Here is a 16,483-nt window from a genome sequence, read left to right on the forward strand (position 1 = left end):
AATCACAGAAATGTGAACCCAGTAGACCAGTATGCACAAATGCATAGAATGGACGCAGAAAAAGAATATATTGCTTCTCGAGGGGTTTAACAATAATATTCATTGTCATACCTCCATATCAGAATGGTGAGATCTGATTTCTACTTGTGATCTTGGTCAATAACCACTGAAGTTTGTAAAAGTTACGATCTAGAGTTCAAGACCACTATATTCACTGCCATTTGACCTCTGCTCTTGTTATTGATGTGGATGATTATCTGAGATATAGCACTGTCTAAAAATATGGTCAAAATCCATCAACTTTTGTAAACTCAATCATAATCATTTAGAAACAAGTCAAAAAGTCTATGATCAGTTAAGCATTATATTAGCCAGCAACATTTGAGAAACTACATGCTTTTTGTTAAAGTGAATTCTTTTCAAAGACAAAATATGAATGAGATAAATATGTTGATTATGAAACTATCTTCTCTCACTGTTTGTGTTTGTTGACGAGAGCGTCAAGCAGGACCGAGCAGACAGTTGCCACATCTGTGTGTCTGTCCGTGGAAGCCAGAAAATGTCCGTACACCGCCCAGCTGAAGTAGTCCTGTCTGGCGACAGTGGAGAAGTGGGGTAAATTGAGGTTTAAACATTATTGCACTTTCATATCATACATGCCTGCATATGTGTGGGTGGATGATTGTACAAGACTGAACTAATGCTGATGTTATAGTGCTGGCCCACTGAGATACCATGCCGCAGTTTAACATGGACACCCCACTCAGACACAGTACACTGACTCCGAGCCGACCAATCCTTGTCTTATCTTCCTTATGTCAGGCACCAGGCAGGGTAACAACAAGTACCATAATTGAATCTGGGCCAGATAATCCAGTGATTGCTATTATGAGCAATGATCCATGCTGTCGGGGTACATTGAAAGGCCATCACTAAGTCACCGAGTCTGACCACCTGATCCATGTAGTCGCCTCTTTCAACCAGCATCGGTTGCTGGGGATCTTTAACCCGGAATCCCCATGGGTTCCCAACCTTGGAGACCATTGAAGTACATCTGATATATTTGTAAACACTTTGGTGGGGGTTGTTACCAAGGTAAGTAACTATAGATTAGGGCTGGGACAGGTAACTCGGGTACTCAGGTCGGGTGGGTACTGATTAGGACCTTGGTAGGACCCATGGTTAGTCACGTGACATATTGTTTCATGACAAAATTTCACTATATAACTACATGGTTACACGACAATTTTAAGTCTCCAATGTTCACATTTCTTCATGACTATGAACACTTTCCTTCTGACTTATATATGTTTGAACAAAGCTAAAACTTCAGTCAACTTCAGTGTATGCATGACCACATCGTTTTAAACGTGTATCTAAATACAATCTGCCAGGGCTACTGTCAAACTTCAGACATTTTGTACCTATCTCTTGACACCAACAGCGGGTATCCGGGTAGGGTCGGGTAATAGGGGTGTGGGTACCCAGGTAGTAAATGTGGACTCGTCCCAGCATCCTTTTACCAAAAGGAGTAGTTTCAAGAGCTCAGGGCATATTCCATTCATTCAATTTGGATAGATAATCCAAAATCGTTTGTAATTCTCTTTTATGGTACAAGCCGAAAATCTTAAAGATGACAAGACACGTCATAGTTGGCGTAATGGTGAGCCACAACCTTCAAATACCGTTACATGGTACTGAACAACACTGGGCTGTCCTGATTACCTCAGACAGTAGGGGAGACAATCCTGGTCTGGATTCACATCCAGTTCCCTTCTGACCCAGTCCTCAAATGACACCTGGAAAAATACACCAGCTTCAGAAACATCCTCACAAATTGTGGATAAAGTTTATCTTTGTTTGTTTGTTTGTTTGTTGTTTAATGCCACACTTGGCAATATTATAGCTATATGATGGCAGTCTGTAAATAATCAAGTTGAAATGAGAACACATGGGAGTTAATCTGTAATTCCTCATAGTTTGTTGGTTATAATCTGAATACTCACTGCGGTCGCACGTGCGTACCTGTGACTGGCCCAGCAGCTGTTGGTACTTGTCCGAGCTGAACACTGTGTATGCAGATGCATGCTGGGAATCCAAGGTCACCATGGTCCGTGTGGATGGCAGGAGGCGCCAACACAGGAGGCAGAACTGACAACAGAGAACACACTGTAGCACAAGAAAACAGCTGTATGTTATCATAATGTAGAGTAAGTTAAAACACACATTCACTGGCCACACATAGCCTCAGCCTCTTGTAGAGTAAGGCAATGTTGTTTTACGCAACAGTCAGCAATATTTTACAACATGTAAATAATTGAACTCAAGTGAAAAATAATACTTACCATTTTAACAAGTTCACTTGGAATCACAGCTGTAGGCTCTTCTTCGGATGACTTGGTGTCAGATTTTTTAAACCCGAGAAATGAGTACTCCAGATAGTTGGTGCAGAACCTGCGTGAAACATTACACAGCTGATGGTGATTTACTGATGTGGCTAGACGTACCACCAAAACACAGAAAACATTTATCCTGTGAATCTTTTAATATGTGATTTTAACATTTGTATCATCTGTGCTGAAATATGTTTGAGAAGCTTCATCACATGTTGGGATATGTTTGACAAGCATCATGATGTGTTGAAATACAGTGTTTTCAGTTTAGGGCATTTGTAATGGTGTAATCGTATTATCATACTTGATGCTGGACATTTATAGTCAGTTAACTCACTTGCCTCGGGAAGATGAGTAAGTCCTTGATTGTTGCAGAGAATTAATATGGGTGTAGTTCCTATTGCTGTCTTGTACTGACATAAACACCATGGCCTGATACCATGTCAAATACAGTCAGGAAGTTACGAAGATAATGCCCCCACAATACTATAACAAAAGAGCTACAGCTATTGTAAGGTACCACAAAGCTTCTGAAATGAACCCAACAGTCACCTCTATGTCATCACCAAATGTATACATTATACGTGGTTTGTTTGTGTCTGTATCTCCATCAAACGACGGGGCATCAACTCACTGCAGTGTTGAGAGAAGTTGGTCCCCAGTTCTCAGTGGGAAATGATGGACGAGGACATCGACAAGCCTGCCAGAGTTATCTCCCTGTTGGTGACAGTTATGGGCGGTGACTGGACCAAACAGGTGCTGCAGACTGGAGAGGTGACACACAAGGGCAGACAACCCTGTCATGTGCTGATGGTTGAGGGTTGAACCCTGTGGATTATCAATCAAGATGACATTTGTTATTCATGACATGCATATTTCACCGCACCTACCGGGTAACCACACCACACCTACCGGGTAACCACACCACACCTACCGGGTAACCACACCACACCCACCGGGTAACCACACCACACCTACCGGGTAACCACACCACACCTACCGGCTAACCACACCACACCTACTGGGTAACCACACCATACCTACCGGGTAACCACACCACACCTACCGGGTAACCACACCACACCTACCGGGTAACCACACCACACCTACCAGGTAACCACATCACACCTACCGGGTAACCACACCACAACAAACCAGTAACCACACCACATCTACCGGCTAACCACACCACACCTACCAGGTAACCACACCACACCTACCGGGTAACCACACCACATCTACCGGCTAACCACACCACACCTACCGGCTAACCACACCACACCTACACACAGCAGAGCACACCACATCCACCCAACACCACATCCACACACCACACTACACCCACCACACCAACCTACACACAGCAGAGCACACCAACCCACACCACACCTACACACAGCACAGCACACCAACCCACACACAGCACAGCACACCAACCCACACCACACCCACACACAGCACAGCACACCAACCCACACCACACCTACACACAGCACAGCACACCAACCCACACCACACCCACACACAGCACAGCACACCAACCCACACCACACCTACCGTATATCGCTGTGTATAAGGCGAGTTTTTCGTACCTAAAATGAGGGGGCTAAGAAGGGGGGTCGTCTTATACACGGAGTCGAAGATCTCACATTTTTTTCCACTGGCGATGTCAACCGGCGTCCGATAGCCAGCCCAGCATTTGACAATAAAACTTCGCATTTTGTCCTAAATAACTGTTCAAATAACTATTTCCATACATAAACATGATTTGTATCTCTTTTCCTTGAATAAAGTTTAATAATTTCTGCAAATAAAGTTGAAATGACCCTCTCCTCGATGCAGATTGTCAAACCAGCTGACACGGTAAAACAATCAACATCCGTGAGTAGAGAGCCGGAAGTACCGGTAATCATTTGCATATTGCACATGTGACCTAACATGTGATAACCGGTGAAGCTGAAATCAATTCCCGCTGTTTTTACAGTTGTATTAACAAGTGTTGGAGACGGTGTGTACAAGTGATTGTGGAATAAAAACGCTGAATGTGAAGCAAACATAAGCCTAGTTAGTTACAACATAGTTAATTGGCGATTAAATTACTCACCATTGTCTCTTATATGTTATTACTTCATAAATGAATTTTATTTTACGGGCACCAATTTGGTGTCGTACCGTGTAAACACAAAATGGCGACGTGTGCCGGAGTTACACACGCGACCTATCATTGTAGAAAAAAAAACAACGCAAGATAAACATATTTTTATTGCATATATAAGGTTTGTGTGCGCACTTGTGATGTGTGTGAAATACGCATCAGTCGGAAAGCGCACATTCAATCTCCAAAGTAACTAACTAACTAATTTGTGATGTCCGTGTGCGAAATACGCTACAGTCGGCAAGAGCGCGTTAAATCTTCTACCGGTATATCAGTCAGACTTGTGATGTGTTTCATTCCAGGTCGCCTTATACACGGAGTATAGGATTTTGGGTTGATTTTTAAGGCGTGTACAGGGGGGTCGTCTTATACGTGGGGTCGCCTTATACACAGCGATATACGGTACACACAGCACAGCACACCAACCCACACCACACCTACACACAGCACACCAACCCACACCACACCCACACACAGCACAGCACACCAACCCACACCACACCTACACACAGCACAGCACACCAACCCACACACAGCACAGCACACCAACCCACACCACACCTACACACAGCACAGCACACCAACCCACACCACACCTACACACAGCACAGCACACCAACCCACACACAGCACAGCACACCAACCCACACCACACCTACACACAGCACAGCACACCAACCTACACACAGCACAGCACACCAACCCACACCACACCTACACACAGCACAACACACCAACCCACACCACACCCACACACAGCCCACCACACCAACTACACCAACCCACACACACAAAACACACCAACCCATACACCCACACACCCACAGCACACCACACCAACCCACACACACAAAGCACACTAACCCACACACCAATCCACACACACACACCATACCAACCCATACACCCACACACACACAGCAAACCACACCAACCCACACACACCACACCAACTCATACACAACACCCGACCCATACACCCACACACACCACATCCAAACACAGCACACCACACCAACTCATGCACCCACACATACACACCAAACCACACCACACACCCACATACCCATCACACCACACACCCACATACCCACCCCACACCATACACACATAGCACACCACACCCAAACATAGCACACCACACCACACACCACACCACACCACACCACACCACACCACACCACACCACACCACACCACACCACACCACACCACACCACACCACACCACACCACACCACACCACACCACACCACACCACACCACACCACACCACACCAACCCACACACTCACCACACCATAATATCTTCATACCCATATCTTTATATTATTCTTCATATCTAAGATTCACAAACTACAGAATATCACCATGTCTGACACCACTGCATGGAAGATGTTACAGTGCTGGAACATCCTACCTCCTTCAGCAGCAGCAAGGCCACCCGCTGTATGACCGGTGCATGTAAGGTACTGTGCTGGGAGGCCATCTTGACCAGCTCAAGCAGCCATGTCATCACTGGGCATCGAGAACCCAGGTCAGCCGTCACAGTACGACAAATAGCGTTCAGTAAACAATCCACAATCTGAAAACACAAATGTTAAGGACAAAGTCTCAAGAAATCATGAATAACCCAAACTAACAAGGAATTGCATATAGTAAATGGCAGCTAGAAATGACAATACATACCTATTTTCCGAAATGTTTGAAGGGAGGCAAGGCAAAAAGACAAAACAACACTGCTTTGAACAGTATCTCACTCATGTCACAGCATGTCATTCTGATGGGCGAGGAAAGCTCGAGGTGATGCAGGTCTAAGGTATTTACCACTTCAGTAAAAATCCATGAGCATGGTTCCATAATTAGAACGAACTAGGATTCAAAATAAGTTTCCAGCAAGCCCAAGGGACACGACTCTGCACAGCGAATTGCTGCCCCTCACACAAGGGGGCCACCGATTGCACTCCAGAGGAACCTTGTATATGATGATGACTTTGCTGCTCACAAAATATGTACAATACACACTCAGTAGACATTGTGACCAAAGTGACCCAACGATAGTGCATGGGTAAGTGAGTTTGGATCTTCACCAGCATAAGCAATATTTCACCAATATCAGAGCGGAAGACACAAGAAGGGCTTTCTAACATAATACCCTGGTAACCCATGTAGGGTATCGAACCTGGTTGTGACTGGGCTATATCCCCTCCCCAACTTAGGTCCACCAACTGGGGGTACCAGGGGCCATTAGACTCCCGGGGCACTGACCTGAAGGTGGAGAGGGGCAATGTCTGGCTTGTCGGGGTTGATGGTCACACTGGGTGTGACTGGGCTATATCCCCTCCCCAACTTAGGTCCACTAACTGTGGGTACCAGGGGCCATTAGACTCCCGGGGCACTGACCTGGAGGTGGAGAGGGGCAATGTCTGGCTTGTCGGGGTTGATGGTCACACCAGCTGGGGCCTCGTCCGTCCTCATATTCCCCCCTGTCTTCAACAAGGCCTCAAGCTTGTCACTGATCACAGATATCACCTCAGACACTGATGCATAAGACACATGCTATGAGTGCAAGGTGTGAGAAAGTTGGGACTAAAACTGCTTTGAACATTATGTGATGGAAACAGAGGTTTACTCCCCAGGTAACACCAACGAGTGCTGACAGATCAGTAGCATAGCATAATAGAGCTGAAGCTTGCATTTGAACCAACAGCAAGATTATATTACAATAAATACATTTCAACTGATTCCATGGCATTTGATCAGCTAACCAAGCAACTGTTTTTGTGTTTTTGTTCCTATATTCCGAATATGTTTTAGCCACACCCATTAGCAGATTACTTTTTTCTGATTGGCTGACAACAGGGTGGGCGGGGCTTGTGTTGCATTATCACCCTGAAAAATTCCTGTTTTTGTATTTATGTCTACAGACTTTATGTTAATGATCAAATAAGCAGTTTGTGAAGTTATTCATGATTAACATACTTATTTATAGCAATTGACTTCAATATGTTTTTTGTGCTTATGGAGGTATCATGCAAAATGTTTTGAACTCAATTATTAAATAAACCTGAAAACTCTCATTCTTTAAGATGGTTTAAGTGACAATCACAGGGAACTACTTCACACGCATTAGGCAGAGACCTCCAACAATTCCTCACCTCTCTGTCCAGTCGGTTTGTTTTGTACCTCCGTGCTGACCACTGCATTGTGGAGTTGCTGCAGGCGGAAGCGGAGCTGCTCCAATGGCGCCAACATGGCATCTTGCATGACATCGTCCTGACTGTCGGCATCAAACACACCTTCAACAAAACAAAGTACCTTTAACAATCATGAACAAATTAGGCAATGGGACATGAATAAGTGTCATTTAAACATCCAACATGCTGATCAATATTTTAGCTGCTTCATTATTCGGCCCCTGTATAGGGATTCCAGGGCAGAATAGATCCCCAGTACCTCATTGAAATGAGAGACTGTAAGAATGGGTATTGACTAAATGATTATAATGTGTTATTTTGTGTTTTGAGGCACTGACTGAAAACATCTTTCCAAAACCAAATTTCCAGGACATGAACCCTCATTGAAGTCTTCTCCTCTTGTATTTGAATCTAAGGACCCCTAAATCCCCTTTTATCATCCAAAACTGGCTCCCACAGGAGATATCGCTTGGATGAGATCAAGCGATATCTACACTGTAGATATCGCTGCAATGAAATTACATCACAATGCTTTGCAGACCATTGTGATGTCACTGGTTACCATGACATCACAATCAAATGACATCACTAATGGCTCTGCTACTGAAGCTGTAAGCAGTACTCTTTACACTGAAGACACTGCTTATAACTGTCTACAAACTGAAAAAGTTGGAAGAATGATGTTGGATGATAAATAAAATCTCACCCTCGTGTCTTTTGACATCAAATATATCCACACTCGTTGATAAAAGTGGCAAAAATCCTCGGCAAGCCTCGGAATTTTTCCACTTTAATCAACTCGTGTTGATATATTTGATATCAAAAGACACTCGGGTGAGATTCTCTATTTATCATTAGGGCTATTACAAGGACTCATCGACTTTCATGATTAATTTCGAACACCAATATTAACTCTTTTCAAAAGAATCCCTGGCGCTGGATATTCAACAGTGTTTCCATTGCTCTTCCTGGTATTGGGCAATGGCCACTGACAGAAGGGTACGCATCTAGTCATGAAGGAGGCGCAACAAGTGGTGAAATCAATCTGGCCTCAAATTAGATTCATGGGTTTCTGTTACCTTCCAGCAGTTGCCTTGACTCTGTGCGGCAGGCTTCCTGGTACTTGGTGTACATGGAGGCCGGTATCTTGTCAGCCTTCCTCAGTGATGCGATCATCTTCATCCGGATGTCTGGTCTGTCCGGCAGCTGAAGCAGACGGCAGTTGCAGATATAACCATGACAGCCTGCCGTACATCATCATCAGTGCATCACAGGATTGTATAAACAATTACCATGAATACATATGTGTTTGTGGTGCAGTCACTATTTTCAACCAAGGAATCAAGACATGGCCTGGTTTCAGCGAGAAGGAAGACAGAAAGTATGTGAGACAAATGAACGAATTACATTGCACAAATGGCAATATTTCTCATGCAACATGTGCCATAGCCTAGCAACCATCTGCTCTACATTGCAATGGTTCATGAAAAGAGAAGGGATCCCTTGGCTACTGTGAATCATAAACAGGATCATTTCAGTAGTTGGCTTATAATTGACACGACACATGGTGGCACCTGGTCCTGTGTACAGCACACAGGTCACATCAGGAGAAGTTAGTGGAGAGTAGTTAGATGGGTGACCGCTATCAGCAGCTTGTTTCCTGAGTCTAGCACATGTAGCACATGTAGCGTCTCCTTAGGCACGTGACTTTGTGCAAAATATACCTCTAGTCACCCAGCAGAGAATTAGTACCTGTGACTATTAACCTTCTAGCGCCTCAGAGGTCACTTGGGTGGAATACTCCCCAGGGAGTTGAAAATCGAGTGCACACTGATCCATTGACCATTCGCATCTACTAAGTTGATGTGACTCAAACATCACCTCCCTACTAAAACCTCCATGGCTGAGACATCACAAGTGGACATACAGAGATAGGTGACAGATGCTAGGGACATGACAACGTTGTCTTCCATACGTATCATCTTACATGTCTGGGTTTCAGCAATGATCGCAGATACCTTCCAACAAAGTAGGGCTTCCTGAAGATGCTGTAACATATGAAGATAATTCAGTGTCAGAAAGTGAATACATGAGAATCTGATAACATAGGTAAAGAGTCTCGACACTACCTGACAGTGTGTATTTCTCATCAGCATGGAAGACTGACCTTGACACAAGGAATCACGACATTTCCTCATCATCTGTTGATAGACTGACTTATGCAATCTGTGCTGAAAACTCATCTACTGGCAACACTCGAACTGGTCCAGTGGCAACAAACTTAAAAGCTTGAATGTGAAGGTATGGGCTTTATGAGCTAAGCTTACAAAGAACAGTTACTTTACTAAGGCTATTGGCTAGTGGGTGCAATTGGAGACTGGGCATAGAGCCTTGAGGTCCTCTCCAACACTGATATACAGACAATGGTGAGTGAGGCCTGCACTGTCAATGTCTCGTAGTGAATGTGTCACCCAGCTGTAAATGGGTAGCTGGAAGGAATTGATTGTATGCAACTGTATCATGGTGACCTGTAAACAATTGAGTGGGAACGAGGTAAAGCAGTGGTTGATGTTTATGTGCCAAACCGTCAGGGTACGTTACATGAAATCAGCCACCTGAGCACCCAACCTGACCATCCAATCTATTCACATGTTAACAGTGAAGATCTTGGTTAGAATAGGTCTTCACCCACCCATGCTTGCTGTAAAAGGCGACTATGCTTGTCAGAAGAGGGCCCTAATGGGATCGGGTGGTCAGGCTCGCTGACTTGGTTGATACATGTCATCATATCCCAATACTCAGGATCGTTGGTTGGTTGGTTGGTTGGTTTGTTGTTTAACGCCACACTCATCAATATTCCAGCTATCTGATGGCGGTCTGTAAATAATCGAGTCTGGACCAGACAATCCAGTGATTGATATCATGAGCATCGATCCACGCAATTGGGATCAATGACATGTATCAACCAAGTCAGCGAGCCTGACCACCCGATCCCATTAGTCGCCTTTTACGACAAGCATAGTTGCCTTTTACAGCAAGCATGGGCTGCTGAAGACCTATTCTATCCCGGAATCTTCACGGGTCTACTCAGGATCGATGCTCATGATATCAATAACTGGATTGTCTGGTCCAGACTCGATTAGGAATATTGCTGAGTGCAGCATTAAACAACAAACAAACAAACAAACAACCATTGCTGAGTGTCATCCCTGCTGGCTCCTGTATGCCACATGGTGAATGTATTCCCCTCCTAAGTCTGCCTCACCTTGCTTCCATGACAGTGGTTGGTACTTTGCCAGTGGCCTGGAAGGCGGTGAGGGATCTCTCGATGTCAGCCTCCACAGGATCTACCTGCAACAGGAGTTGATTGAAGTATCACTTTAATGTTCAACCGTGAGTTCTTCAACAAATGAGTATATATCATTAAATAACTGTACATGTATTTGATTCAGTAAGGTTCTGTTGAACACGGTTTGTTCTTAATATTCAACAGGTCGTCAACAATGTAATAATTAGTTGTCATGTAATAATAAAGAACAGGAAGATAATAGAATCTTCTTGATTAATACAATTATACAAGTTAAAGTATTTCTTGTCACTGGTTTGTCATAAACCTGTGGCAGATCCTGAGAGCTAAGGGACACAACTCTGCACATCAAGTTTCTGACATGATGACACACATACCAGATAGCTAAGGGACACAACTCTGCACATCAAGTTTCTGACATGATGACATACATACCAGATAGCTAAGGGACACAACTCTGCACATCAAGTTTCTGACATGATGACACACATACCAGATAGCTAAGGGACACAACTCTGCACATAAATCTCTGACATGATGACATACATACCAGATAGCTAAGGGACACAACTCTGCACATAAAGTTTCTGACATGATGACATACATACCAGATAGCTAAGGGACACAACTCTGCACATCAAGTTTCTGACATGATGACATGTATACCAGATAGCTAAGGGACACAACTCTGCACATGACATTTCTGACATGATGACACACAAACCAGATATCTAAGGAACACGACCCGTGAAGATTCCGGGGTAGAATAGGTCTTCAGAACCCATGCTTGCCGTAAAATGTGACTATGCTTGTCGTAAAAGGCGACTAACGGGATCAGGTGGTCAGGCTTGCTGACTTGGTTGATGCATGTCATCGATCCTAATTGCAAGGTCAATCACTGGATTGTCTGGTCCAGACTCGATTGTTTACAGACCGCCGTCATATAGCTGGAATACTGCTGAGTGCAGCGTTAAACAAACCAACCAATCAAATCTAAGGGACAGAACTCTGGACATCAAGTTTCTGACATGATGATACACATACCTCCTTGCTGCTGCTGTTGCTGGTGGTGGTGATGCCGATACTGTTGTCATATATTCCTCCACTGATCTCACATGATTCCTGCAGAGGGGAAAACCTTGCTGGTACACACGTCTAATACAAGCCATATTGTCATGTCTTCATCGTCGTTAAATATTACACGTGGGAATCATGACCCATTGCAAAACATATGTGTTACAATCTGGCTGATTTGAAATTCTATCATGAAAATGATCAAAAAGTGATTTCAAATCACAATAACAACCTCTGATTGAAACAGCTGTATTTGATGCGTGTATCACAACTAAAGCTAAGAAGTAAAAAAAAACTTCTTTCTCAATCATTGTCAGTAGGCATTTTGAATTATATGTTACAAAAGGCAGTGTTGCCATGACAACAATATTAAAAGCATGTGTGACAATACATTTGGGGCTGACAACATAGTACAAATCGTGTGTGTGTGTGTGAAAGTGTGAATTACAAATTATAGGGACAACTATGTAAATGTGTGTGTGTGTGTGTGTGTGTGTGTGTGTGTGTGTGTGTGTGTGTGTGTGTGTGTGTGTGTGTGTGTGTGTGTGTGTGTGTGTGTGTTTCAAATTATAGGGACAACTGAGAGTTTCCAATTTTGGCACTTTTCTCTGGCAACATTGTGGGGCGGTCGGGTAGCCTAGTGGTTAAAGTGTTTGCTCATCACTCCAAAGATCCGGGTTCGAATCCCGACATGTGTACAATGTGTGAAGCCCATTTCTGGTGTCCCCCGCCGTGATATTGCTGGAATATTGCTAAAAGCGGCATAACTCGCTCACTCGCTCACTGGCAACAGTGACAACATATCTTTTGCATCACAATGACCATTGTGAGATACCAATAGTGACATGCAGTGTTGAATTAAATCTTGTGAGGATTGTTTAATTTCTGTTGGTGTGCCCACTTCATGCTGGTTTGTGAAGTAGCTGTGCAACACAATTTCAATGCCTGTCAAATATCTGAGTAAAGTAGTGATATGAAAAAACATATGAGCAAAGATGTCAAAATATGTTTAGAGCTGTTGTCGGTGTTTCCTTGATAAATTAAAAACAAACTCAAAACCCATGTCACTTCACTCAATAGCTCAGCTGACACCAACGATTTGGTTTTTGTGATGGTAGAATTGAGATAGGTATACTGTGTTTCAGTGTACAGCTTGGTCATCTGTAGACTTAACCCTCCAAAACTGAATTCAGAACTTAACACAAAGTATTTCAAAAGTTAAATTCAGTGCAGTTTAATCTAAAGACACACCATGTTTATCTCCTAAATATCCCATTTTTTCAATCAAGGTGTGAGATTTGAGGTAAGAAAAGCTTTCAAAATGACATATATATAGAAACTTTAATTAATTTATTCAACATTGGGAGCTTTTTTCTCTCTAACTTCTACCTGACATAATTTACTCTTCATGGCTCAAAAGTAGCCATTTTCACAATGTTTCCACATTGGACAGTGGTTCCAACTCTAGCTCTCACATATTTTACTGGCCTGTGCATACAAAATCTGTATTTCCCAACTAAAATAGCCACAAGTGTTTGTCAAGAAGGTATCCTGGCATCAACACACAACACACCTTCAGGTCTGTCAGCCTCGTCTTGGCAAGCGTGATGTACTCAGCTAGGAATGGCCGACATTTCGGGGGCACGTGTGGTGGCCTGAGAATATGGACCTAGTTGGCAAAAACACAGACAATCAAAATCACAAAACACAGGGTTAGAAATTAAAAACAGAAGTCAAGGGGTCCTTGTCATAAACCTTGATTTAGGGAACACCAGATTCAAACTGCTAAACCTCGAGGTCCCTTATAATTTCCGGACACTGTAACAGATCGTAGTTGATTAACAGGGGGAAAATAGGCCAAGATAAAATAACAGCAGACACAAGTCTCATGCATAAATATTGAATCATATTAAGATTGGAATATGTTACTAAGAAAAATAATTGTCTTGAAATGTGAGATTGCTCAGTGATCACTGACAGCTGTGTTCTCTGACCTTGAGGTGCGGAGCAGACTCGTAGGGGACAATATTTGTCAGGAACTTCATAAAGAAACTGAAGGATTTCTTGGAGGAAGCTGGGCTTCTGTTTGCATCACCAAATGTTTGCTGAAAAGATAAAAAGATATAAACCAAATCAGACGTGTGAACTAGAAAACGTCAGTGTATGAATGTTGTGTAACTAATTGATTATTAATTGTGACCTCCATACATGTAACTGTTGAGACAACCTTTTGAAAGCAATGAGCCAATCCTGGAACTCGGGCGGATAGAGGTTGACATGCATGTAACTATGGTAACGACCCAGCAAGCCTACTTGGAACCATTCCTGGTGGTATAGGAAGACATGTAACTATGGCAACGGCCCTGCAAGCCTACCTGGAACCAGTCCTGGTAGTGTGGGAAGACATGTAACCATGGCAATGACAAGGCAACCTACCAGGAACCAGTCCTGTTAGTGTGGGAAGACATGTAACCATGGCAAAGGCCCAGCAAGCCTACCTGGAACCAGTCCTAGTGGTGTAGGAAGACATGTTACCATGGCAACAACAAGGCAACCTACCTGGAACCAGTCCTGGTAGTGTGGCAAGACATGTCACCATGGCAACGACAAGGCAACCTACCTGGAACCAGTCCTGGTAGTGTGGGAAGACATGTAACCATGGCAATGACAAGGCAACCTACCTGGAACCAGTCCTGGTAGTGTGGGAAGACGTGGAGGCCCTCCAGACAGCTCTGTCTGGCCAGCAGGAAGGCGATGATCGTGCTCTCCATGTCCGCATTCTCCAACCCGTCCGAGAGCAGGCTGTGGATATGACCTGCAAGTGCAGTAAAAACACAATGACACATGGAACCCACCAGGAGAAATAGGTCCCTATGTCATAAGACATCTGACTGAACTTACTTCAGTGAAGATCGCCGTGTGTAAGGAATTTTTAAAAAATGTCTTATTTTTCTCTTGTTAGTTTGTAATTTAATAAAAACATTATTTCAAAAACTTTCAGCATGCATGTCTACTTTCATCAGACATTATGTATAAAATTACATAAACAGTTATAAGTTATAAATTGCAAGAAATTACAAATGTTGGATGTCATGAGTGTCTGTAATAAATATGATTTGAAGCTTGTGAATTGTATTTTCTACTTCCTAAAATACTGTAGTTAAAAAATATAATGAAAAGTCAAAATGTGACATTTCACCCATAAGGTCCCTTATCCCATGACTGGTCACATATGTCAGTAACATGTGTCAGACTACACGGAGTCACAATGTGATGACATTGATCCATGCTGTCAGGGTATGTTGGCATTCTTCGTCATGTTAAAGTATGGAGGTCACTGTAGCAGGAGGGTAGGGTTGCGACCGGGTACGAAAACTGAACTCGAGTACCCGGCAGACAATACCCGAACCGGTACCCGTACCCGTTGTTCAATGTTGTCCCACTTGTTTGTAATGCCTTTGCGAATAAAAGGTCATCAAACATCTATTGATCTATTCTAAGGTATTACGTTTTTTATTAAATGCCTGCATGGCTTGCCTAAAACCACAAGTGACGCAGAATATCAAAGTAAATGCTCTTGTGTTTAAAACTTAGATGCTTTTTCATGGAACTCGTCGGACTACCTGCGTCGCTGATACATATGCCACAGAGACGGCATTTGGTCTTTTGCTTTGTGTCATCAAGGTCAAAATACGCCCACACATTTGAACGTTTGTCCGCTTTGTCGTCCATTTTGAAGTGACCTACGAGTTACGAAAGGCGATTAGAGTTATCTCCCCTGAACGGGTACTTGAGTCCTGAAAATTGGACTCGAGTCCTAGGCTACCCGACACGTTATCGGGTACTCGAGTACCCGTCGCAACCCTACAGGAGGGCTAGCTCCCTCTGTGGCCACTCATCCTCAGGAAACACTCCAGTGACCAGATTAATCTGCCATGACTGTACACTGAATTCAAGCCTCGATTCATTTTAGGCGCACAGGGCACTCTCAAAAATTAGAAATAGGGGCTCTTATTAGAATATTATTTTGGTGAAAAAAAACAGAGTTGAAAGATAAATTTCGTGGTTTATGCTGACAGCCTGAAATGTTTATATACGAGAGATACATTTTTCCAGAATTTAATTGCCCATAATTAAGTGTGCATATAACATGAGTGCGTATTTTACAAGAATATATAACTGTTGTGTACATTGATCAATATTATATATTAGCAAATATCGCCATGGGCGCTTATTAGAGCGGGGTGCTTATTACGTCGAATACGGTATGTATAACAATCCCAATACACGAAAATTAGGTCTATCCTTAGAGAACATTTATGTCTGTAAACACTTGACTGGCCCCATGACCATGTCGTGT

The 16,483-nt window shown here is 43.4% G+C and overlaps 1 protein-coding gene across 1 annotated transcript in view; it reads right to left on the reverse strand.

The window, feature by feature from the left end:
- The window catches only part of LOC139445902 (Fanconi anemia group A protein homolog), a 64,883-nt gene that overhangs the window by 29,519 nt on the left and 18,881 nt on the right, over window positions 1–16,483 (reverse strand). Inside the window, exons 13-27 of the mRNA XM_071227161.1 lie at window positions 14,805–14,938; window positions 14,118–14,228; window positions 13,697–13,792; window positions 12,094–12,171; window positions 11,008–11,093; window positions 9,730–9,790; window positions 8,822–8,948; window positions 7,704–7,844; window positions 6,949–7,085; window positions 5,966–6,130; window positions 3,028–3,221; window positions 2,346–2,454; window positions 2,026–2,151; window positions 1,726–1,799; window positions 477–593 (exon numbers count right to left, since the gene is read on the reverse strand). Coding sequence (XP_071083262.1) covers window positions 477–593; window positions 1,726–1,799; window positions 2,026–2,151; window positions 2,346–2,454; window positions 3,028–3,221; window positions 5,966–6,130; window positions 6,949–7,085; window positions 7,704–7,844; window positions 8,822–8,948; window positions 9,730–9,790; window positions 11,008–11,093; window positions 12,094–12,171; window positions 13,697–13,792; window positions 14,118–14,228; window positions 14,805–14,938 — 1,756 coding nt within the window. The remainder of the gene's footprint in view (window positions 1–476; window positions 594–1,725; window positions 1,800–2,025; window positions 2,152–2,345; window positions 2,455–3,027; window positions 3,222–5,965; window positions 6,131–6,948; window positions 7,086–7,703; window positions 7,845–8,821; window positions 8,949–9,729; window positions 9,791–11,007; window positions 11,094–12,093; window positions 12,172–13,696; window positions 13,793–14,117; window positions 14,229–14,804; window positions 14,939–16,483) is intronic.

This window comes from Haliotis cracherodii, unplaced genomic scaffold, assembly GCF_022045235.1.
Source record: "Haliotis cracherodii isolate W230 unplaced genomic scaffold, xgHalCrac1.p SCAF_10, whole genome shotgun sequence".
Lineage (NCBI taxonomy): Eukaryota > Metazoa > Mollusca > Gastropoda > Lepetellida > Haliotidae > Haliotis > Haliotis cracherodii.